Here is a 24,949-nt window from a genome sequence, read left to right on the forward strand (position 1 = left end):
CACCCAATTCCTGCATCTTGCTTCCTATCTACACTATACTAAAAATCCTAAAACCTAAATTTCTCACCCAAGGAACACAGTGTAGTACCCTCTCATCTATTTCACACTTGGGTAAATTCTAATCTGTCTCAAAGCCCTGGAAGTCCTCTCCATGGGCAAAGGTTAAAGACAGTGTTTCTCTGGGGGTCAGGACCCCTCAGAGCAGACAGAGAAATATTCCCTGTGCCCTGGATTCCCACACATTTAACCTAAAATCCTTTAACCCTTAACATGTGAATGAAGTTACCCAAAAATGTTCCAGGTGACTAGGATTAGAAGGAGAAGAAATAGAGAACAACAGAAAGACAGAAGATCCACAGAAAATCACGCACATAGCTACCATCTGCTCAGGTTCCAGCATCACCAACAGAGGAACCCCAGCAGAAGGCAGGATCCAGATGCTGGGCTGGCCTTGTGCCCTGGCTTTTAACCCCCTGGGCCTTCATGGGCCCGCCGCTGGGGTGGGACTGCCAGTTGCTTCTCCAATCAGGGTAGGGAGCAGCTGTTAGTGTGTGATTGATTGACAGCTGGGCCAATCAGAGCTGGGTTAATGTCACCACCCCCCCACTGTGTGATTGATTGACAGCTCAGCCAATCAGAACTGGGTTAGCACCGCCCCTGCTGTGTGATTGGCAGCTCTGCCAGGCCAGGGCTGGGGGGGGGGCTCTGTCCCACCACAAACCAAGGCCTGACCCGGCCCTGGCCCCACACGGGCATTCCGAGCATCCCAAGGTGTCTCGGGACATGGATCTCATCCAGCCTCTGACAGCGACCATGGTGACACTAAGGAACCTCATGGAGCCATGGCTCAGTTGTGACAATGGAGATCCAAGGAAACAATGGTGAGACTGTGGAATCCAGGATCATGGAATCAAGGAGACCATTGTGCAAATCATGGGCTCTATGGAAGCAAGGATCAATGATCAAACTGTGGTTTGATTGTGATTGATTTAAAATAGAAACAAGGAGCCATTGTTTCACAGCAGGGCTGTGTGGGGCCAATGGACCCTTGTGACTCTGTTGGGGCTCATGAAACCAAGAATCCATTGTGACATTGCCAGACCTCATGGAATCAAGGAGACCCTTGTGACAGTGCTAGGACCCATGAAGTCAATGGAACATGGAACAGGTCTGCCTGGTTTGGCCTCCTGGGGGCTGTCTGACAGGTGCCACTGAATTTGGCATGTCAAGGGCCACTTCCCATCTGACCATGAAGCACTGGGGCTCTGTGCTTTTATTCCTATGGGAAAGAACTGCCTTTCTTGTCTCGGCACCCATGGCGAAAATTGGGATTCTGTGTCTAAAATTCTCTATATCCAAGCGTTACTCCCAGACAAAATCTGCCCGTACAGTCAAGTCTGACCAGCCTTGGCCTCTGGTGACTGCCTCTCATCTGCCCCTGCCCCACTGGGGCTCACTTGTTTCCTTCCTATGGAGACAATTGTGACACTGCGGGGCATTGTGGAACCAATGGGCCATGGTGGCACTGCAGGCCCTTGTGGAACCTGTGACACTGTAGGAACTTGTGGAACCAAGGGGAGCATTGTGACCCTGCAGGGTACCATGGATCCAAGGGGCCACTGTGACACTGTGGGGCCTCGTGGAACCAAGGACATCTTTGTGGCTCTGCTGGGCCTCATGGTCCCAAGGGGCCAGTGTGAAGCAGCAGGGCTTTGTGGAACCAAGAGGCCATTGCTGCATTTCAGGCCCTTGTGGAGCCAAAGGGCCGTTGTGATCCTGCAGGGTACTGTGGATCCATGGAGAGCATTGTGGCATTGCAAGGCCCCATGGAACCATGGAGACCCTTGTGACACTGTGGGGCCCCATGGAAGGAAGGGGCCATTGTGACACTGTGGGAACTTGTGGAACCAAGGGAATCATTGTTGCACTACTGGGCCCCAATGGAACCGAGGGGCCATTGGACACACCCAGGCTTCATGGAACCAATAGACCATCAGGACACTGTGGGGCCTTGTGGAACCATGGAGACCATTAGGATCCTTAAGGACTTGTGTAATCAAGGGGCCATTATGACACCTGAGGGCATCATGGAAGCCAGAGAACCATTGTGACACTGCAGGGCCCTGTGGAACCAAGGGAACATGAAACAGGTGTGGCTGCCTTGGCCTCCCAGGGGTCACCTGACAGGTCTGGCTGACCTTGGAATGTGGAAGGCCACTCCCATCTGCCCCTGAAACACTGGGGCTCTGGGCTCTTCTTTTTATGGAAAAGAACTGTCCATTTTTTCCAGGCATCCATGGCCAAAATTAGGATTACACCTCCAAATTTTTGTGTGCTAAAGGATTGCTCCCAGACAAAAGTTGCCAGGATAGACAAGTCTGGCTGGTCTTTGACTCCTGAGGGGCTGCACTCAGCTATTTCCAAAACACTGGAAAGGGCTCTGTGCCTTTCCTTTTATGAAAAAATAACCCCATCCCTCTTCTCCAGGCGAAATGTCTGAAATTAGGATTCCACATTCATAATTTCAAATATCCAAGGGTTGCTCCAGGCAAGCCTGCCAGGACAGACAGGTCAGGCTTGCCTTGGCCTCTGGTGGTTGCTGTTCATCAGCTCCTGAAACATGGGGGCTCCATGGTTTCCTTCCTATGGAGACCAATGTGACATTTGGGAGCCTTGTGAAATGAAGGGGCCATTGTGACACTGCAGAGCACCATGGATCCAAGGGACCATTGTGACACTGTGGGGCCTCGTGGAACCAAGGACATCATTGTGGTTCTGCTGGGCCGGATGGTCCCAAGGGACCAGTGTGAAGCAGCGGTGTGGGAGTTAGCCCAGCTGTAACTCAGAGTCAGCCAGATTTTACTCCGAAAGAATTGGGCATGAGTTTCAAGTCCTGGGAATCATTTGTTTAACTCAGGGTGCGTTTGAGAGTTCCCCCATAAGCCTTTAGTGTTGTTATGCTAAGTTGTTCAAGTTCTGCTTCCCCTGTTGGTTACTTGTTTCCCCTATAGGGCTATTGTTCCAGAGTGTTCTATCCTCAAGTGTATATATTGTTGCTTCGCCTTTATCTCAGGTCTTTGAATCCCACCCCTCATACTGTGCTCGACTTCTCCATGTTTATTGTTTTTCACCCTGTTACTAAAGTTCTTTTTGGGCAACTCCATTGATCCTGCTTGTAGGAGCGTCGGAGGGTAGGATGGTTGGGATGGACGGAGATCTCTGAAGCCAGGTCTTGGAACTTGTGGTTTATTGCAAAGGGTGTGGTTGCAGGGGCCTTGTTTGGAGCTGCCAGCCACAGCTCGGAGCAGGCCGAGAGAGGAGCTCGAAAGAGGCGCCCAAAACGGATGCCCAAAAGAGGAGGGGAGTTCCCGTTACAATACAATAAATCTTCTTCTGTGCTGCATATTCTAATTTTCACTAACCACTTTAGTACAAGATACAAATCTTATAGCATTTACATACAGCCTATAAGAATCATTACATTACCATACTGTGTTACATTTTAAACCCTAAAAACGACTCTTTGGACCCCTTCTGCCGAGCTAGTAGGGTCTGCTCTGACCCTTGGACCTGTCTGCAAGCAGAGGGTGTTGTTTCATCAAAAGAAGATTACCTTCAGCTGGCCATACCATTGTTTTTCCGTTGTTCAGTAACTAAGACTTGGTATCTCAAAGCTTGCTTTCATTTAAATCTCGCTTATAGTTTCCATATTCTCAAAATCTTTTGCCAGGCAATCATATTTATAAGGCTTTCCTGTTTCATCTTCCCCAGCATCTGCTCCTTTTCATTTTCACCACCCTTGCCCTGAAGTTGGGGAACCAGAAAGGTTTGTCACAGCCACCCTCATTGTGACCTTGGGTGCCCGAACAGGGACCCTGACATTCAGTCATGTCAGCTGGGGTTAGCTGATGGATAGGCCAGTGCTCCCCGGGATTTTGGATTGTGCCGGGCCGGCAGATTCATCATTGCTTTGAGGGACCTCGGCCAGGATCCACAGGGACAGTGAAAGTTTCACCTGCATAGGATTGCAGGTGGGTTTGGGGAAACGCAGGACAATTATTGCCCATTTTGCCACTGTGTTTTTACAATACGCACCCACATCCCATAACTGATTTGGGGTGTTCCAGTGGCTGTTCCATGTAAGGCAGAGAAAGAGAAAAATGGTCAGCTGGATGTCCAAAGTAGAAAGGTGTGTATATGGATGCTTTAAGTTAATTCTCACTGATCATGACCAAATATCTTCAAAGAACAAATTAAAATCAATCATGAAGTGGATCATTAAAAATCTTCCAGATGCCCCTGAGCCTGACCATCCTCCCTCCATCTTGCCTCCTCCATTTCCTGCTACCACGACCTTCTCTTCCGCCCTGAATGAACCTCCAGACTCCACCCCCAACACTGTGGGTCACGCCCCCACTGTCAATCATTCCACCTCCACCCTGGACCATGCCTCCAGAGCTCCACCCTGGAAGTCCGCCATCCTAAATCAGGGCCCTTCCTCCCCAACACCTGACAAAATGGCAGTGCCCTTTTCCTCACCCTCCAGCAACAACATAACCCCATGATGAAAGATATTAAGCCCAGCTGTCACAATATTTCTCATCTGAATGTTTCTGCTCCAAGTTATTCTTCCTCCCCAGAAGACAGTTTGGATTCCCCAGAGCCACCTCGCCCCTCAACCCCAGAAGATCCCTAGCAAAGGATACAGAAAGAAGTTGTTAAGGAAGGAGAGTGGCAAATAGTCTTGAAATTCCTCGTTGCCCCCATTTGTTATAAAAGAAGAGGGCAGAATCCCAGGGATCAGCCATTGGTTTACAGGAAAATCAAGGACCTGTGCAGGGCAGATAAAGACCACAGGAAGGACTTACCTTGTTTTAATGGCCTAATGAGGGTCATGTTTACAGCACATCTTAACCCCCTATGATTTAAAATATATTATGACCACATTGTTGTTACCAACAGAATACACCCTGTGAGAAGGGGGATGGAAGTGTTTACTAAATCAATTAATAGCAGACTATGCTAATAATGAGGCAAGGGTAGAATTGACAATCAACCATCTAGCTGGAGAAGGACAACACAGCCTAGAAGATGATCAAGCAGCAGGTATCCCCAGAGAAGTATTGGATGATATCAAAGAGATGTCTTTGAAAGCTTTAATTCAGGTATCGGATGGTAGCACCCCCAATTTGGACTACCTTGGGTGGCTGCAGCTAAAGCTTTAGGGCAATCAGACCATCCTGGGTGCCTGTTGATTAAGCAAACCAATGCTGCCTCCCTCACATTGAGTGGCTGCTCTCAGACACAGAGACCATCAGACACACCACTTTGCAGAACAGCCATAGAGTTTTTACTCTGGGCACATGGGCATGGCTGTGTAGACTCTGAGGCCATGTGCTGCATGAACCTCTCCAGCCACAGCGAGTCAATCCACAAGAGCATTCAGGTACTGAAGGAAGGGTTCAAGAAACTTCAAGTGGAAAACAAAGACTGGTTCAATAAACTCTTCTAATCCAAGGGACTAAAGGGTTTGATGATGTCTACCTACAACAGGACTATTAAATCTCTTAGTGGTTGTTGTTGTATTGTTAATTGTCCCATGTTTGTTTGGATGCTTTTAGAAAGTCTTACAAAATTCTTTCAGTTCCATCTTTGTTGTAAAACAGAAAGGGGGAAGATACCCAACACAGGCTCCTCATGGACTCCTTGGAGGAGAGAATTGGAGGCCAGGATGGCACAAGAACCTCCCAGAGACTCAGTGTGGGAAGGAAAATCGTTAAAAGTACCTAGAAGTATTCTTAAATCCATAAAGTAACTTAAAAACCTTGAGTATCTCAAGGCATTAATGAGCCCCAATGAGTGTCAGTACAAAGCTCTCCAGGGACTCATTAAAGCAGATAATTGGGGCCATGATTGCACAAACCTCTCACAGAGTCTGGATCAAAAGGGAAACACCAAGTACCTTAAAATAACTGAAGTACCCTGAAGTATTAATGAGCCCCACTGAGTGTTGTTACTGACAAAGCCTCTCCAGGGACTAATTACAGCAGATAATTGGAGGCCATGATTGCACAAACCTCTCAGAGACTGCAAGGCAAAAGCCAAAGCCAAAGTCCTTTGAAAAACCTGCAGTCCCTGCAGGGAGCATGAAGGAGCCCCCAGGGCCATTGCTGAGCAAGGCTCCCCAGGGACTCCTTGCAGCAGATCCTTGAGGCCACTGGGATGTGGGCTAGGGGGGGATGCTGAGGGCAGCACAAGGGGCTGACAGTGCCCAGCCTGGCTGGGGCTGTGCCAGGAGGCCCCAGGGCCTCAGGACAAGGTGTCTCCTCCCAGCCCTTGCTGGCACAGACCCTGCTGTGGCCCAGGGCACCAAGACTTGGCTTCTCTCTGTCCCCACCTGTCATCACTGCCTGCAGTTCTCTGCTCTGCCTGGGGCCTGGGGACACTTGCTCAGTCGTGTCCCTCTCTGGGACCCATTAAAAGTCCAAGAAAGTTTGGAGTTGGATTCTGCCTTGGAGTTCTGGAGAGGTTTCTTCAGCTCCCTCTCAGAGACTGATGTCCAGGGCCTGAGCACAAAGCCCCAGAGGCTGATTAAAGTCCTTGTGCTGTGTCTGTGCTGCTGAGCTGGGCTGGGCTCCTGGCACAGAGGCAGCTCCTGGTCACCAAGAAGAGCTTCAAAAGCACATTTCTCTGGATGAGCAGCTCTTCTGCCAGCCCAGCAGGGCTGGGGCACTGCCTGCAGCCAGCCCAGGCACAGCACAGAGGCACAGAGAGCTTCAATCAGTCAGGGCTGGGAAGGGGCTGAGAAGTGCCTGGGGCACAATCACTGCCAGCCCTTGGCACAGGAACCTCTGGCTGCAGGACAGTGCAGCTGCAGCTCCTGGAGCCATCTCCTCAAGCTGGAACATCCCAATGCCTGCAGAGCCTGTGAGTACATTCTCTGATTGTCTCTTGTGCAGAGCAGCCAGGGGTGCCCAGGGCTGTCCTGCAGAGCAGGGTCCTGCAGCCCAGGGCGCTGTGCTGGGGCAGGGACTCTGCTGCCTGCCAGGGACAGCTCTCAGCCAGCCCTGGCAGCTGCTCCCAGCGCTGGGGGACAAGATCTGGCTGGGAGGAGACAGCTGGTGAGGCTTGGAAGTGTTCTCCTTGTGTGGGGAGGATGCTGCATTGTTCAGGACTGCTCCCAGCATGGCATTTAACTGCACAATTTAGATTATACAGGGAGCACAGGAAGGCAGGGGCTGCATAAAAGGGAAAATCCTTTTTTTTAATCTACTGCTCTATGTTACCTGGATGGGAAATTGCCCGTAGATATTCATCACTCAGTTCAGGCTGAGAAAAATAAAAAAATTGCTCTGAGATATGACTAAACCAGGAAGTGACAGAAATCAGCACAGGGCCCCTCACAGCCAGCATCAGTGTCACTTTTCCAGCCTCCTCAGGGTTGCTCTGATGTTGCCATCAGAGCCTGCAGAGCCAGAGCTGCCCCTGGGCAGTGCCTGAGCTGGGAGGGCTCTGCAGGGCAGAGCTGAGCCCCCAGGGCTGGGCTGGGCTCTGGCAGCACTGGCAGGGGCCAGCCCTGGGCACAGGGAAGCAGCTGCTGGCAGGGACAGCTCCAGGCAGCAGAGCCCTGGGCAGGCAGTGGGGGGAAAGTGCCCCCAGGCTGTGCTGGGATATTTCAAGTCCTCTCCAAACCCAACTATTCCATGATTACTTTTCTTACAGATCCCCATGCCAAGGCACAGCAAATATCCAACAGCAGCTCCATCAGGCACTTCCTCCTGCTGGCATTGGCAGACACGCGGCAGCTGCAGCTCCTGCACTTCTGCCTCTTGCTGGGCATCTCCCTGGCTGCCCTCCTGGGCAACGGCCTCATCATCAGCGCCGTAGCCTGCGGCCACCACCTGCACACGCCCATGTTCTTCTTCCTGCTCAACCTGGCCCTCGCTGACCTGGGCTCCATCTGCACCACTGTCCCCAAAGCCATGCACAATTCCCTCTGGGACACCAGGGACATCTCCTACACTGGATGTGCCACACAACTCTTTCTGATTTACTTCTTCCTTGGATCAGAGTTTTATCTCCTGACCATCATGTGCTACGACCGCTACGTGTCCATCTGCAAACCCCTGCACTACGGGACCCTCCTGGGCAGCAGAGCTTGTGCCCACATGGCAGCAGCTGCCTGGGCCAGTGCCTTTCTCAATGCTCTCATGCACACAGCCAATACATTTTCCCTGCCCCTGTGCCATGACAATGCCCTGGGCCAGTTCTTCTGTGAAATTCCACAGATCCTTAAGCTCTCCTGCTCACACTCAAACCTCAGGGAACTGGGACTCATTGCTGTTAGCTCCTGTTTATCATTGTGTTGTTTTGTGTTCATTGTTTTCTCCTATGTGCAGATCTTCAGGGCTGTGCTGAGGATCCCCTCTGAGCAGGGACGGCACAAAGCCTTTTCCACCTGCCTCCCTCACCTGGCTATCGTCTCTCTGTTCATCAGCACGGTTATCTTTGTTCACCTGAAACCCCCCTCCATGTCCTCCCCATCCCTGGATTTGGCCCTGTCAGTTCTGTACTCGGTGGTGCCTCCAGCCCTGAACCCCCTCATCTACAGCCTGAGGAACCAGGAGCTCAAGGCTGCAGTGCGGAGACTGATGACTGGATGCTTTCAGAAACATTAAACTGCTGGCCTATTTCTGCAAATCACTTGTAATAAAAGTCATCTTTGATACTACTTGTTGGTTTCATTTTGGAGGTTCTTTTATTTGCATTATTTTTATTCATCTTGTCCACAAAGAAATGTCATTCTTTGTGCTATAATTAATTTAGTTTCTCTCCACCTTCCCTGTGGCCACAGACAGTGTCAGTGAGGGCTGCACTCTTGGTGGCTTTAAAGGAACTAAAGGATGTCCCAGCAGAGTTTTCTGCAGAGATGCCCTTTTGTTGCCTTCTCTGGAGCTGCAGCAGCAATGTCTGTGTGCAGAGCTGGGGCAGATCAGTGCTGGCCCAGCAGCTGTGCCCAGCAGCAGCAGCAGCAGCAGCACTTGGTGTTGCCAGTGCTGCTGCCGTGGCCCTGCCCCGCTGCCCTGGTGGCCCTGGTGTTGCTGCAGGCACTGAGTGCTCTCGGGGCCGGGCACAGCCCTGGGGGTGGCAGTGCCGGGGCTGCAGCAGGGACAGGCCATGGGCACTGCTGGGGCAGCGCTGACGCCTCAGGCCAGGCCCTGGGGGCTCCAGGCTCCTTGCCCAGGCTCTCTCAAGAACACGGCCAGGCCAATGCTCAGCACAGAAACCCCCATGAGCAGCCCCAGGCTGGCCGTGGGCAGGCTGGGGGCAAACAGCATGGCTGGGGCTCTGCAAGGGCCCTGGGGCAGACGGGAAGGAGCAGCAGAGCAGGGGCTGATCCATGCCCAGTGCGCTGCACAGCCCAGGGCAGCGTCCCAGAGCGTCCTCATGCAGCTGCCAACAACATCCCCCCTCTGCAGCCCTGGCCTCTCCCCCAGCTCACACAGGTGCCCCATCCTTGCAGGCACAGACACGGCAGCACTGCCTCAGCAGCCCCTGTTTGCATTGCACACAGCAGGGCCAGCACCCCCATGCTGTTGCTGTGGGGACATGAAGCTGAGGGAGCACAAATGCCATCAGCCCCTGGGGCCAGCAAGGCCTGGGGACACCAGGGAAACCACTCAGCTTTGTCCTGGCCTCTGCACTCAGCCAGAAAGTTTGTTCCCATCAGCTGGGAGTGTCCTGTGCCACTGCAGACGCTGTTGCTCAGAGCCAGGGCTGCCTGGCAGCCACCCCCAAACTGCCCTGAGCATTTCCTTTGCTTCACCTTTGTTTTCTTTACTCTTCCCTTGTACAAATTTCTTCATGTTGCCCATCCCTGTTCCTTCCCCTGCAAACAGCCCATCCCTGTTTGCCCTTTCCTCTCTGGCCCCACTCCCCATTGCAGTTCCTGACTTGGCACCATGGGAATGTCCCTTGGGCAGCAGGATCATCCTACAAGTGCTGCAGGAATTGTCTGCAGGCTCCTGCAGTGCCTGCTGCTGCTCCCTTGCCAGAGGCACCCCAGGCCAGGGGGGCACATCTGGGCTGCTGTGTCTGCCTCTGGGGCTCCCTGTTCTGGGCAATGAGGAGGAGCTGCAGAGGCTCTGCAGGACTGACAGGATGGGCTTTGGGGCTGCCAGGAGAAGCTGAGGGACCTGGGCTGCTGGAGCTGCTGAAGAGGAGGCCCAGGGCTCATCCTGCAACTGCTCCAGGGGTGGTTCCAGAGAATCCCAGAATCAGCAAGGTTGGAAAAGACCTTGGAGATCACCAAGTCCAACCTGTGCCCTGACACTGCCTTGTCTCCCCTGAGCCTCCTCTTCTCCAGGATAAACAACCCCAGCTCTCTCAGCCGCTCCTCACAGGACTTTTGCTCCAGACCACTCCCCAGCCTTGTTGCCCTTCTCTGGACACGCTCCAGCCCCTCCATGTCCTTCCTGAATTGGGGGGCCCAGAAATGGACACAGCACTCAAGGTGCTGCCCAACCAGTGCCCAGCACAGGGGAAGAATCACTGCCCCGCTCCTGCTGGCCACACCATTCCTGATCCAGGCCAGGAGCCATTGGCCTTCTTGGCCACCTGGGCACACTGCTGCCTCATGTCCAGCCTGCTGTCCATCAGTCCCTGCAGGTCCCTTTCTGCCTGGCTGCTCTCCAGCCACTCTGTCCCCAGCCTGTAGAGCTGCAGGGGTTGTTGTGGCCAAAGTGCAGGACCTGGCACTGGGACTTGTTAAACCTCACCTTGTTGGATTTGGGCCCTGGATCCAGCCTGTGCAGGGCCCTGTGCAGAGCCCTCCTACCCTCCAGCAGATCCACACTCACACCCAGCTTGGTGTCATCTGCAAATTTGCTGATGATGGACTCAATCCCCTCATCCAGACCATCAGCGCAGACATTGAAATCCACGCTGGCTGGCTCTGATCCCTGGGCCATCCTGTGGGTGCCCTGTGATGGCACTCAAGGTGATCTGTTCCATAACCTTGCCGGGCACCCAGGTCAGGCTGACAGGCCTGGAGTTCCCCAGCTCCTCCTTCCAGCCCTTCCTGGGGATGGGCTCACACTGGCACCTCCAGTGCTCTGGGCCCTCCCTGCTGAGCCAGGACTGATGGTAAATGATGGAGAGCAGCTTGGGGAGCTCATCCACAGCTCCCTCATCCCCCTAGGATGGATCCCATCTGATCCCATACACCTGTGAGCATCTGAGTGGCTCAGCAGGTTAGCACCTGCTTCCTCCTGGATTCCAGGGGGCTGTTGTGCTCCCTGTGCCCATCTACCAGCTCAGGAGAACACTTGTCCTGAGGACTACCTGTACTAATACTGAAAATTGACAAGAAGATATTAAGTAGCTTAGTCTTTTACTTATCTTCAGTTACTCTATTCTCAACTGCAATCAATAAAAAAGAGTAGAGGTTCTCCTTCATCCTCTTTTTGCTATAAACTTTTTTATAAAAACGTTTTATTCTTTTTACAGAAACCGCCAGGTTAAGTTCTAATTGAGCTTTCACCTCTCAACTTTTCTTTCTGCATAGCGTGGCTGCAGTCCTGTTGGAGAGATGAATGTGATTCTGTCCGAGCAGTGATCCTGTAGAAGGGTCTGGTCATCCTCTGGAGGTCCAGTGGTGGTTCTGGAGCTCTTGTCCTCTGGGAATCCAGTAGGCAAGCTGCTCCTGGTGTTGCAAGGCTCAGCTTATATGCAGGTAGGAATGCTTGGATCCTCCCCCTGGGCGGAGCATCCCACAATGGGATGATGGAATTTTATCAGCCCTGCAGTGATACACAATGGCCCATTCCCAGAAGATATCTCCCCTGGAGGGCGTTATCAGGGCTGAGTCATGGAAGAGATCAAGAACACTGCCCCACCTGTTTATAGCAGTTGATGAAGATGGGGATTGAAAACATGCATTTGGTTCCATCTTACACTGCAGCCTGCAATGTGGCAGAAATGCTGCTCTCTGAGGGGTTTGAGTGCCTTGGATAGCTGAGTCACTCAGATATCCAGATATCAGTAAGTAAGGTTAAGTCAGGAGATCTAAGCTAAGTTAAATGCTGCTAAGAGTTCTTCTTTTGCTAAGTTGTTAAGTTTCATTCAAGTTATTAGCTAAGTTTTGTTAAGTGTTATTCCTGTGTTAAATTATTGAGTCATTGGTTTTAAGTTAGGTTAAGTACTGTTAAGTGCTGTTCTTTTGCTAAATTGTGAAGTTGACGGTATCACTTAAGTCCTTTTAAATTTCATCTCTGTTAACATTTTGGGCTGTATTCCTTTTATCCTTGCCCTCCTTGTCCTTATGTCACACACACACACACACACACAGGGAGGGTTCTTGGCTCATTTCAGGTTTGATTGCCTGGATTTGGTTTGGTTTTGTTGTTGCTTTGCTTCCCTGGTTTGCCTGAAGTGTCCAGTCAGGAGCAGAGTGACTCTTGCCAAGGAACTTTGTGCTGCTGTCCCTTAATATTAAATCTTGTTTTTGCTGATCCCTTGCTGGGGATTTTTTCAGCGCTCTCAAGGCCTCGTTGGTAGCAGGGTGAAGGAGCCCTGGCCCAGGCTCTGGCCCTGGGGGACACGGGGACGCTGCCGGGGGGTCCCTGTCCCCCTGTGCCACCCCCAGGGCCCCGGCCCCTGTCCCCGTGTCAGGCTCTGGGGTCGATCTCGTGGAACATCCTCTGGGGGAGGCTGCGGCGCCGGGGGCGGGGGGACCCGGGGGGACAGGGGACCCCGCTGTGCACGAGCAGGGTTGGACTGCTCTGGGGGGAACTGTGAGGGGGCCGGGGCAGAGTGACCTCCCCAGTGACCTCACACAGCCCCAGTGATGTCACACTGCCCCTGTGATGTCACACAGCCCCTGTGACATCAGACAGCAACCTGTGATTTCACACAGCCCCTGTGATGTCACACTGACATCTCTGTGACCTCACACAGCCCCCCGGATGTCACACAGCCCCTGTGATATCACACAGCCATTCTCTGTAACCTCACACAGCTCCTGTGATGTCACACAGCCCCCTCTGATGCCACAGATCTCTTTTTCAATGTCACACACCCACCAGTGATTTCACAGCCCACTTTGGGATGCCACATAGCACCCTTGTGATGTCACAGAGTCAACTCTTGGAAGTCACTCTGGAATGTCATGCAGCTGCACTGTGATGTCTCAGAAGACACTGTGATGTCGCAAAGTCACCATATCATGTCACTGTGTGTTCTGTGATGTCACAGCCAGCTCTATGATGTTACACAGCCAGCCAGTGATGTCACAACCTACTCTCTGATGTCACAGAGCCACCCTCTATGATGGCAGGATCTGCTCCATGGCCTCACACCCTACTCTATGATGTCACAGACAGCTGTGTGATGTCACAACAACCTCAGTGATGTCACAAAACCCTCTCTGAGCCACAAAACCCTCTCTGTGATGTCATACTGCCATTCTGTAATGTCACAGCATACACTTTGACCTCACAGCCCCCTCTATGATGTCATACAGCCATGCCATGATGTCAGAGCCTGCTCGGTGGTGTCACAGAGTTAACTCTATGATGCTGTAGCTGCTCAGTGACCTCACACAGCCCACGCTGTGATGACACACAGCCCCTTGCTGACATCACAGCTGCTCTGTGCCTCCATGACACAGCCACAGAGGCGCTGCTGTGACACAGCCCCCTCTGGGACATGCCACAGCCCCTGCCAGTGCTGAGCCCCTGGGAGCTCTGTCTGTGCCCTGCTGGTGTCCCTGAGGGGCCCTGGCAGTGCCCCAGCCCTGCTGGGCTGTGCACAGGAGCTGCTCCTGGCCAGAGCTGTCTCTCTGCAGCTCTGCTGCCCTTGCCAGGAGCTGCCTCTGGGCCAGGAGCCCGGCCCAGCTCAGCAGCACAGACACAGCACAAGGACTTTAATGACCCTCTGGGGCTTTGGTGCTCTTTGTGTCTGCCATGGCCAAAGTGCTGCCCAAGTTGGCTCTGTCAGGGCTGTCTTGCAGCTGCTGCCCATCCCTGTGCCCTGTGCAGCCCAGGCTGTCCTACGGTGTCCCTGCCCTGCGCCTCTGTCCCTGCAGGCTGTGGGCATCCCCCGGCTGCCCCACCTGGCTGGGCCCTTCCTTTGCTGACAGCTCTGCCTCCTGCCTGCCTCTGCCTGCCCACACAAAGCCTTGGCCTTGATACCAAAAGGGTTCATTCAATTTTTACTGTGCCTGTGAACTTTTAGTACAGCAACAAGGCATTCAGGGGCTGCTTTCTCACCAAGCATGGTTGGAAGACAAGAAGAAGACATTTGGCTCAAGAATGCAGTGACAGAAAATCAAAGGACTGAATCTGGGAACTTGAGGTGGGTTTTATGGTAATGGGTAAATTGTAATATGCATTTAGTGACGCTGGTAGAAATTCATGTCCACATAAGGTTAGGAGTTATCCCTCACTAGACCTCAGACCCGAATAAATGATATCCTCGTTAATAGGAAATTAGTGTTAAGGAGTCTTATTCTGATATTTTGGATATTTGGTGGTGGCAGGGCCTCACAGAACAAGGAGTCAGCTGTGACACTGAGCAAAGTCAGGGCACAAAGGGTCCTTTGTGAGTCTGCAGAACCCCATGGAACCAAAATCCATTTTGGTACACTGGGGCCACATTGAACCAATGGTTCATTGTGATACTGCAGCTCCAAGGAGACCATTGTGACCCTGAGAAACCTCTTGGAACCAAGGGGCCATTCTGACACAGCAAGGCCTGGTGGAACCATGAGTCCATTGAGACACTGCAGAATCTCACAGAACCAAGGTGACCGTGTTCTGCTATGGAACCTCATGGAACAAAGGGACCATGGTGACCCTGCAGAACCAAGGAGACTGTTGTGGGCAGTGTGAAAGCTCATGGAACCAGGAGTCCATTGTGACACAGCAAGGCCTGATGGAACCAAGAGCCGTTGTTAAACTCTGTGGCCTCATGGAATCATGAGCCATTGTGACACAGCGTGGCCACATGGAGCCAAGGGGCTACTGTGACACTGTGGATCCAAGGAGACCATTCTAACTGAGGAACCTCATGGAACCAAGAGTCCATTGTCACACTGTAGGGCCCTGTGGAACCCAGGGGAGCACAGTGACTTTGGGGGGCCTCATGGAACAATGGAGACTGTTCTGACACTTTGGGACCCAATGGAACCAAAGGGCCATTACAGCATGGCAGGGCCTCATGGAACCAAGGGGACTACAGTGAACCTTGGGGGTCTCCAGGGGATGAAGGGTCCAGTGGAACCAAGGATACCATTGTGACACTCTGAGGCCTCCTGACACCATGGAGGCCATTTTTACACTTTGAGGCCTTGTGGAACCAAAGGGCTTTTGTGGCACTTCAGAGCCTTGTGGAGCCAAGAGGACCACAGAGACACTGTGGGGCTCAGTGAAACCAATGGTCTGTTGTGACACTGCAAGGCCTTATGGAATCATGGAGACCATTGTGACACCGAAGGCCTCAATGAACCAAGGGGCCATTGTGACACTACAAAGTCTCATGGAAGCAAGGAACCATTGGGACACTATGGAGTCTTGGCAGGCCAAGGGGCAGTTGTCACACTCTGTGGCACCATGGAACCCAAGAGTCCATTGTGGATGACAGGACCCCATGGAATTAAGGATTCATGTAACAATGTGGGACCCCATGGAACCAAAGGTCCATTGTGACACTGCAAGGCCTCATGGAATCCTGGAGACCATGATGACACTTTGAGGCCCTGTTGAATCAAGGGGCTCTGCAGGGCCTCATGGAACCAAGGAGACCCTTCTGACACTGTGAGTCCCAATAAAACCAAGGGTCCAGTGTGACACCATGGAACCAAGGAGACTGTTGTTGGCTGTTGTTGGCAGTACAAAAGCTCATGGAATCAAAAGTCCATTGTGATATTGCGGGGCCTCATTGAACCAAGGAGACTGATATGACACTTCAGGACCCACTGGAACCAAGGGGCCACTGTGACACCACAGGGTCTTATATAACCAAGGCAACCACTGTGACACTGCAGGGTCTCATGGAAGCAAGGGGCCATTGTAAGAAATCTTTGTGACACTGTGGGTCCCCGTGGAAGCAAGGGGCCAGTGTAACACATCCAGGCCTGGTGGAACCAAGGGGCCATTGTGTCCGTGAGGAACCCAATAGAACCAAGGAGCCATTTTGAGACTCTGTCACCTCATGGAACCAAAGGGCCATTGTGGCATTGCACAGTCCCATGGAAACAAGGAAACCACTGTGACACTGCAACACCTCATGGAAGCAAGGGGCCATTGTGCCACTGTGGAGCCAAGGAGACCATTGTTATATCACTGGGCCTCATGGAAACAAAGATCTGTTGTGATCCTACAGAGCCTCATGGAACCAAGGGGCCACTGTGATGCTGCAGGGCCCCAAGGATCCAAGAACATAGAACAGGTCTGGCTGGCTGGGCCTCCTGGGGGCTGCCTGACTGGTCCAGCTGACCTGGGCATGTTGAAGGTCACTTCTCATCCGCCCCGGAAACCCTGGAGTTCCATGCTTCCCTTCCTGTGAGAAAGGACTGTCCTTCCCTTCCAGGGCTTCATGGCTGAAATTGGGATTCCTCCTCCAAATTTGATTATATCCAAGGATTATTCCCATATGTCACCTGTCAGGACAGACAGCTCTGGCTGGCCTTGGCCTCTTGGGGGCCACCTCTCATCTGCCTTCAAAACACCAGGGGCCTGTGCTTTTCTTCTTATGGAAAAAAAACATCTTTCAAGTCCAGGCATCCATGGCCAAAACTGAGAATTCACCTCCAGAATTCCTTAAATCCAAGGACAGCTCCAGACAAAAGCTTCCAGGACTATCTAGGTTCCCTCGGCTTGCTAAGGGCCAGCTCACATCTCCCTTTGAAGCACTGGGGTTCTGCACTTTCCTTCCTATGGAAAAGAACTGTCCTTCTTGTCCAGAGCCCAATAGACAAAAGTGGAGTTTGGCCTCCCAAATTCTGTCTGTCCAAGGATTCTTCCCTGACAAGAGATCTGGCTGCCTTGGCCTCCTTGGGGCTGCCTCTAATCAGTCCTTAAAACACTGGGGCTCTGCCCTTTCCTTCCTATGGAGAACTGTCATTCCATTCCAGGAACCCGTGGCTGAAATGGAATTCCACACCCAAAATTCCCCATATATCCAAAGGCTGCTTTCAGACAAAAGCTGCAAGGCCAGACAGGTCTCGCTGGCCCTGGCCTCTGGTGACTGCTTCTCATCTGCCTTCAAAACCCTGGGGTTCTGTGGTTTCCTTCCTATAGAAAAGAACTGTCCCTCTTGTCCAGGTGCTGTTGGCCTCAAGCACTTGACCACTCTATAGGGACACAGGAGCTCTGTGCTCAGTGGGGTGGAGACTGAGGACAGCAGAGGAGAGCTTTGGGAGGGATTGAAGGGTGGTTTCAGAGGTGGAGGATCCTTTTGATATAGTAGAGAACAGCAGGAGAAAGGAAGAATTTATTCCAAAGGGCTCAGGCCTTGGCCCTTTGCATTCCTGAACCACATCCAGGTTTGCTCAGCACCAGAGACACCTTTGCCTTGCTTGTCCCCACCTGTCATCACTGCCACCAGTGTTCTGCTCTGCTTGGAACCTGGGGACACTTTCTCAGTCCTGTCCCTCACATGGATCTCTCTAAAGTTTGAGGGGAAACTTCATTGTTTCACTCTCTTTTTGAGTCCCTGAGAAGTTCTTTGAGCACTGAGGGACTGAGTCTGATGCAAAGAGCACCAAAGCCCCAGAGGGTCATTAAAGCCCTTGTGCTGTGTCTTTGCTGCTGAGCTGGGCCGGGCTCCTGGCCCAGAGGCAGCTCCTGGCAAGGGCAGCAGAGCTGCAGAGAGACAGCTCTGGCCAGGAGCAGCTCCTGTGCACAGCCCAGCAGGGCTGGGGCACTGCCAGGGCCCCTCAGGGACACCAGCAGGGCACAGACAGAGCTCCCAGGGGCTCAGCACTGGCAGGGGCTGTGGCATGTCCCAGAGGGGGCTGTGTCACAGCAGCTCCTCTGTGCCTGTGTCATGGAGGCACAGAGCAGCTGTGATGTCAGCAAGGGGCTGTGTGACAGCACAGAGTGGGCTGTGTGAGGTCACAGATTGGGCTATGACATCACAGAGCTTGTTTTGTGAGGACATCGAGCAGCTATTGCACCATAGAGGGGATTGCGTGACATCATGGCATGGCTGTGTGACATCACAGAGCAGGCTGTGAGGTCTTGTGTGCTGTGACATTACAGAGTGGCACCATGATAACACATAGAGGGCTTTGTGACATCACTGAGGGGGTCATGACATCACGCAGCTGTCTGTGACATCATAGTGTGAGGCCATAGAGCAGATCCTGCCATCATACAGGATGGAACTGTGACATCAGAGAGTGACTTGTGACATCACTGGGGGGGGAAATCATAGAGTAGGCTGTGACATCACAGAAGAGACAGTGACATCACATGATGACTTTGTGATATCACAGTATCTTCTGTGACATCACAGAGCAGATGTATCACATCACAGGGTAACATCACTGGGGCTGTGTGACATCACATGAGTTTGTATGACATCACAGATGGTTGTGTGACATCACACGAAGTCTGTGTGTCATCACCGGATGTTGAATGACATCATAGGGGTTGTGACATCATAGGAAGATTGTGTGATGTCACACTGGGGGGTGTTTTAAATCACACAGGGGGCTGTGTGACATCACAGATGTCTGTGTGACATCACAGTTGGCTGTGTGACATCCCAGGGGCTGTGTGAGGTCACTGGGGAGGTCACTCTGCCCCGGCCCCCCTCACAGTTCCCCCCAGAGCAGTCTAACCCTGCTCGTGCACAGCGGGGTCCCCTGTCCCCCCGGGTCCCCCCGCCCCCGGCCCCACAGCCTCCCCCAGAGGATGTTCCACGAGATCGACCCCAGAGCCTGACACGGGGATGGGGGGCCGGGGCCCTGGGGGTGGCACAGGGGGACAGGGACCCCCCGGCAGCGTCCCCGTGTCCCCCAGGGCCAGAGCCTGGGCCAGGGCTCCTTCACCCTGGTACCAACGGAGGCCTTGAGAGCGCTGAAAAAATCTCCAGCAAGGGATCAGCAAAAACCAGATTCAATTTTAAGGGACAGCAGCACAGAGTTCCTTGGCAAGAGTCACTCTGCTCCTGACTGGACACTTCAGGCACACCAAGGAAACAAAGCAACAACAAAACCAAACCAAATCCAGGCAATCAAACCAGAAATGAACCAAGACCTGTCCCTGTGTGTGTATGACACAAGGACAGTGAGGGCAAGGATAAAAGGAATGCAGCCTAGAAGCTTAACAGAGCTCAAACTTAAAAGGACTTAACTTATACCTTAACCTTAACTGATACTGTCACCTTCACACTTTAGCAAAAGAACAGCACTTAACAGTATTTAATCTAACTTAAAACCTAAGTTAGCAATTTAACAGAGGAATAGCACTTAACAATATTCAACTTAGCCTATAAGTTATATTAAAGATAACAACTTAGCAAAAGAACAACTCTTAGCAGCATTTAAATTAGCTTAGACCTTGTGATTTAACCTTACCTACAGGCCTGACTGACTCAGCTATCCAAGGCACTCAAACCCCTCAGAGAGCAGCATTTCTGCCACATTTCCCCAGCACAGGCACTCCTGTGTACACACAGACACAAAGAGTCAGTGCAAGGCACCTGGGAGAAATTCCCCTCAGGGCAGGAAATGCTCCCTGTGGATCCTTTGGCATCTCCCCAGCGGGTGAAGGGTTGAGCCTGGAGGAGTGGGGGGATCAGCCCAGGCTCCGTCGTTGTTGGGGATCCCCGAGTGCAGCAAACGGGAGAGTTCCCAGCTGGGAGAGGCCCCACTCAGAGGGAGTCGCTGGCCCAGGAGAGCTCCAAGGGCTCCTTTTGGAGCGCTGTTTGCAGGGCCCCAAGAGAGGGGCTTCAGTCCCAGCAATGGTTCATCCTGGCCACACGTGGCATCAGCAGCTTTCTTTGGCAGTGTGAGAACAGGGATGTTGTGCCACTGAGGGAACAAAAGCAGTTCCCAGGGCTGCTCCTCCAGAAAGCAGGAGCTGGTTGGGCAGCAGCAGTGCCTGGAGCAGACAGTGTTTGTGATGAGCTGCAGAGGAGCTGAGCCCAGGGGCTGTTGGCCAAGGCCGAGCCCCAAGGAGCATTTCTCATCTGGCAGGGCGGCCTGAGAAGGGGAGGGGGGAATGCAGCAGCACAGGGCCCATGGAACCAAGGGACCATTGTGACACTGTGGGGCCCTGTGAGACCAAGGGACCATTGTGACACTCTGGGGCTGAATGGAATCATGGAGAGCACTGTGACATTGCTGGGCCTCATGGAACCATGGGGACCATACTGACACTGTGTGGCTCCATGGAATCTTGATATCATTCTGACACTGAGAGGCCTCATCAAACCAAGGGTCCATTGTGACACCGCAGGGCCTCATGGATCTTTGGAGACCATTATGAGATTTTGGGGTGTGATGGAACCAAGGGGCCATTGTGAAACTGTGAGATCCCAGGAGCCAAAGGTCCATTGTGACATTGCAGGGCCTCATGGAACCATGGAGAGACCATTAAGAGACTTCACGGCCTCATGGAACCAAGGAGACCATTGTGACCCTGGGTGTCCCCACAGAACCAAGAGGACCACTGTGATAGTGTGGGGCACCATGGAACCAAGGAGACCATTGTGACACTGCAGGTGTCATGGTAACATTGTGGGGCCTCATGTCATCAGGAGTCCATTTTGACACTGTGGAGCCAAAGGACACCATTGTGACACTGCAGGGCTGCATGGAACCAAAGCTCCAAGGGGACATAGAGGGGCTTCCTGTCATCAATGGCCCATTGTGACACTGTGGAGCCAAAGGAGACCATTGTGACACCACAAACCACCAGGGTCCAAAAGTCCATTGTGACATTGCAGGGTACATGGAACAGAGGAGACACATGACACTGCGGGGCCTAGGGAACCACAGAGACCATTGTGACACTGTAAGGCCTCATGGAATCCATGGGACCATTGTGACACTTGGGGCCTTCTGAAACCTAGGGGCCATTGAGACATTGTGGGACCCCATTGAACCAAGGGTCCATTGTGACACTGTCGGACCCCATGGAATCAAAGTACCACTAGGACACTGCGGGGCCCCATGGAACCAAGGGGACCATGGTGATACTGCAGGGCCTCATAAAAGCAAGGGAACACAGAACAGGTCTGGCTGGTTTGGCCTCCCATTGGCTGCCTGACTGGTCCAACTGACCATGGCATGTTGAGGGTCTCTTCTCATCTGCTGCTGAAGCACTGGGGCTCCGTGCTTTCCTTCCAATGGAAAAGAACTGTCCTTCACCTCCAGGCACCCATTGCCAGAATTGGGATTTCACCTCCAAATTTCCTTATATCACGCGATTGTTCCCATAGGAATATTGCCAGGACAAGTCTGTCTTGCAGTGGTTTCACAAGGGTCACTTCCCATCTGTCTCAAAAAACATTGGGGAAGTCTCTGTGCTTTCCTTCCTATGGGAAAGAACTGTCCTGCTTCTCCAGGGGCCCATGGCCAAGATTGGGATTCCACCTCTAAAATTCCCTAAAACAAAAGTTTGCTCCCAGACAAAAACTTCCATTTCTGACAAGTCTGGCTGGCCTTGGCCTACTGAGGCTCTCACCTGCCTTCCAAACACTAGGGCTCCATGCTTTCTTTCTTATAGAAAAAACTGTCCTTCTCCTTCAGGTGCCCATGGCCAGAATTGGGACTTCACCTCCAACCTTCCCTATTGTGAGAGACTGGAGGAGATTATTGGCTGGAAACATTCTGTGTGTGGAGGAGGACGGGGCAGGTCCAGCTTTTCCCTGCCCGGGAACCCCAGCCCTGCTTTGCCCTGCCCTGGAACCCCAATCCCCCCAGAGCCTCTATCCCAGCCCAGCAGTGGCTGCCAGTCCCTGGCACAGCACAGGCAATGCTCCACAGCCACCTCTGCAGGCCCCAGCCCAGCTCCTGAGGGACCAAATGAGCCCAAGCCCCACCTGGGGGAAGGGCCCAGGGAGACCAAGGGGTATTGAAGGCTGACCACAAGGCAAGCACACATCTTGACCCTGCATCCTCTTGGAATTTCCTTCTGAACAATGCTGGAATCCAGGAGTTGGTAGCTGTGTGTGTGCCTCTCTATGTCTTTTTTGTCTTTCTCTCTTTCTGTTTCTTCTTCTTCTTCTGTGTCTGTGCTCCTGCAAATTTTGATTAACATTAAATTGAACAGGCTTACAGTTTGTGAAGTTGAATGGGCCATGTTTTTCAGAAGTGTTTTTTGTTGACAGAATATCTGCTGTAGTTTGATATGAGAAGAATTTTAAAAAGTAATACAAAACTTCTTGTGTAACTGACTGTCTGTTAAACCACTGAGATACTGAACACACCTCTGTTAAACACAAATGTTAAAGACTAAAAAAACCAGGCACCTCCTCTTTCTTTTCCAGTCAACAAAGAAGCAGCATGCCTCATCCCCAGCCCCCATCTCAACCAAACCAAACCAAACCAAACCCAACCAAACCAAACCAAACCAAGCAACCCTGCCATGGGCTGAGCCCCTTCCCCCCTCCCCAGGCTGCCCCCCCACCCCCATCGGCCCCATTCTGACCAAACCAAACCCCAACAACTCCAAACAGGAAAACAAAAGAGGCTACAAAACCCCAACCAGAACAAAGCCGGCCACAGCTATTAAAATATTACCATCAAGTCCCCGCCCTGCAACACAACTCAAACCAAAAACCCCTACAACCTACAATGCACACAAAATAACCCTACAACTAAAATTAAACACAAAAACCCCAAAACCAGCCATAAAACCAATTTTACACAACCCAACCACAACTTTCACCACAAGTTACTGGTGGGTCAGGTGTTAACCCTTTCAATACTTCAATCCTCCCTTAAGGAAAAGAAAAAAAGAAAATATAAGCATATAAAAAACAACATAAAACCATAAAAGTTGGTAAAGAAGAAATTAAATCCCAAATAAAAAAGAACAAAAAATACTTTTATCTTAAAACTAAAATCCTCTCATAAACTATAAAGAGAAAAACTCTTTTTCTTTATAACACATAAAACTATAAAAAAAGGAAAATATTCAAAATAATATCAAACAAAATTCTCCATATAAACAGAAGTTAAACTAACTGTAATTTCATAAAATGTTTAAAGAGGAAAAAAAAAGTAATCAACTGTTCCCAAGAGAAGAACACTATTCCCAGATATAAAAATAATTTAAAAATTAAATAATAAAAACTTTTACCTTTAAAAAACTCATCTGTAAAACAATACCCCATAAGTCAACATGGCCCATCAACAAGCTGTAAACAATCTTTTAGGAATAAAAACAACTTCACAATAACAAAGTTCCCCAGACAACTGTTATCCATGACAGAATTAAGAAACACAAAAAAACTATTTTTTCCTCTTGAAAAAAAATCTTCATAACCTTTACTAGAAATACTTCTCTCCCTAAGTAAAATTTAAAAAAGACTATTCTAGAAATAGTAAACTAACTAGAAATTGTAATTTTACTTTCTTTACATGGTCAGTAAAAAGAAAAAGTAGTAAAGAAAAAAAAAATTGTTCTAAAGAGTTTATTTTAATTCTTACTCATTTTGTCTTTTTTAATTTACTTGGAATAAAAATTTCTTTATATACTTTAAAATTTTAAGCCTACTTTACCTTTCTCGTAATCTTATCTCACAGCAAAATAAATACATAAATAACTAACTGACAATAAAACACACCACACTCATCAGTACATTAATTAAGAAACATCATGATTCAAAAAATCTTAAATTAACAAACCAAAACCACTACAATGTCATAATAAACCTTTTGCCAAAGTGTCTGTGATTTTCTCAAGTTACCAGTAGAGGCTGTTTTGTTGTTTTGAGCTCTTGAGAAACTCTTGTTGATATTTCTCAGTGCATCCAACTCAGAGTACACAAAAAAAATAGATTAAAATTAAAAATAATTTCCTTTTAAATGTCTCCTTGAGAGAGTTGTTTGGGGGATGGGAGTCAGGGCTTGTCTGTGCTGCTTGGCCCAGCCCAGGCAGGGCTTTCCCAGCCACATCCCACACTCCATTGCCCAGCTGGAGCCCCTGGTGCCTCTGAGTTGTGCTGCCCCAGCCCCAGGGACGCTCTCCTTGTCTGCCCATTCCCCCACGGTCTCTGGGCAGGGATGGCCTCACTGGGGGCTGCTGACATCCTCAGCAACTTGGAGGCTGCTGCTGAATTTTCCTGCTCCAGAGGCTTGTTCAGCCTTCAGCTCTTCAGTGCAGGAATTCAGTGTCCCAGGGCTCATGAACACTCAGAACACTGAACAAGCCAAGCCTCTGGGAATCATTTGATTTTAATTTTCAAATCCTTTGTGGTTAAGTAGATCTCAGTAGTGTATTGAAACTGAATACATGATATTTAAAAAGACAGCGAGAAAATATTTTTTAGATCCTGTTTAGTTTTGTTTTCCTGTTAATTCATTGATATGTGCAATCTCCAATTGACATTGAATCCAAGTACCTCCTCATGCAGTGTGAATAGATATGAAAATCAAGACCCTTCATGGCTGACAATCAATCAGACTCTGTCCCTACCCCCAGCCCACCTTTTCCCCCATCCAAGCCCTGGCACTCAGAGCAGCCTTGTGCAAATCTGAGCTCCCTCCAGCCCAGGCTGCTCCTGCAGCTTTCAGCTCCTTGGCTCCAACTCTCACCTGCTTTCCTTGCAGAAGGAGCTGCCCGAGACACAGAGGGATGTTCATTTCTTGTCAGCCAACAAAGCCAAGGGAAGGCACAGCTCCATCAAATGCAAAAGTCATTCCTCAGCTGGATATTAAATCCACTTTGCACTGCAGACAGTCTCAGAGCAATGGAAAACAACTTCTGTG

General features: G+C 51.0%; 2 protein-coding genes across 2 annotated transcripts in view; both read left to right on the top strand.

Annotated features, from left to right (window-relative positions):
• Positions 1-24,949, top strand: part of LOC143692464 (uncharacterized) — a 270,414-nt gene that overhangs the window by 119,828 nt on the left and 125,637 nt on the right. The window lies entirely within an intron of this gene.
• Positions 7,704-8,678, top strand: LOC143692400 (olfactory receptor 14A16-like). The gene has a single exon (XM_077172634.1). The coding sequence runs from the start codon at positions 7,704-7,706 to the stop codon at positions 8,676-8,678; it is 975 nt and encodes a 324-aa protein (XP_077028749.1).

Source organism: Agelaius phoeniceus, assembly GCF_051311805.1.
Source record: "Agelaius phoeniceus isolate bAgePho1 chromosome W unlocalized genomic scaffold, bAgePho1.hap1 SUPER_W_unloc_1, whole genome shotgun sequence".
Classification (NCBI taxonomy): domain Eukaryota; kingdom Metazoa; phylum Chordata; class Aves; order Passeriformes; family Icteridae; genus Agelaius; species Agelaius phoeniceus.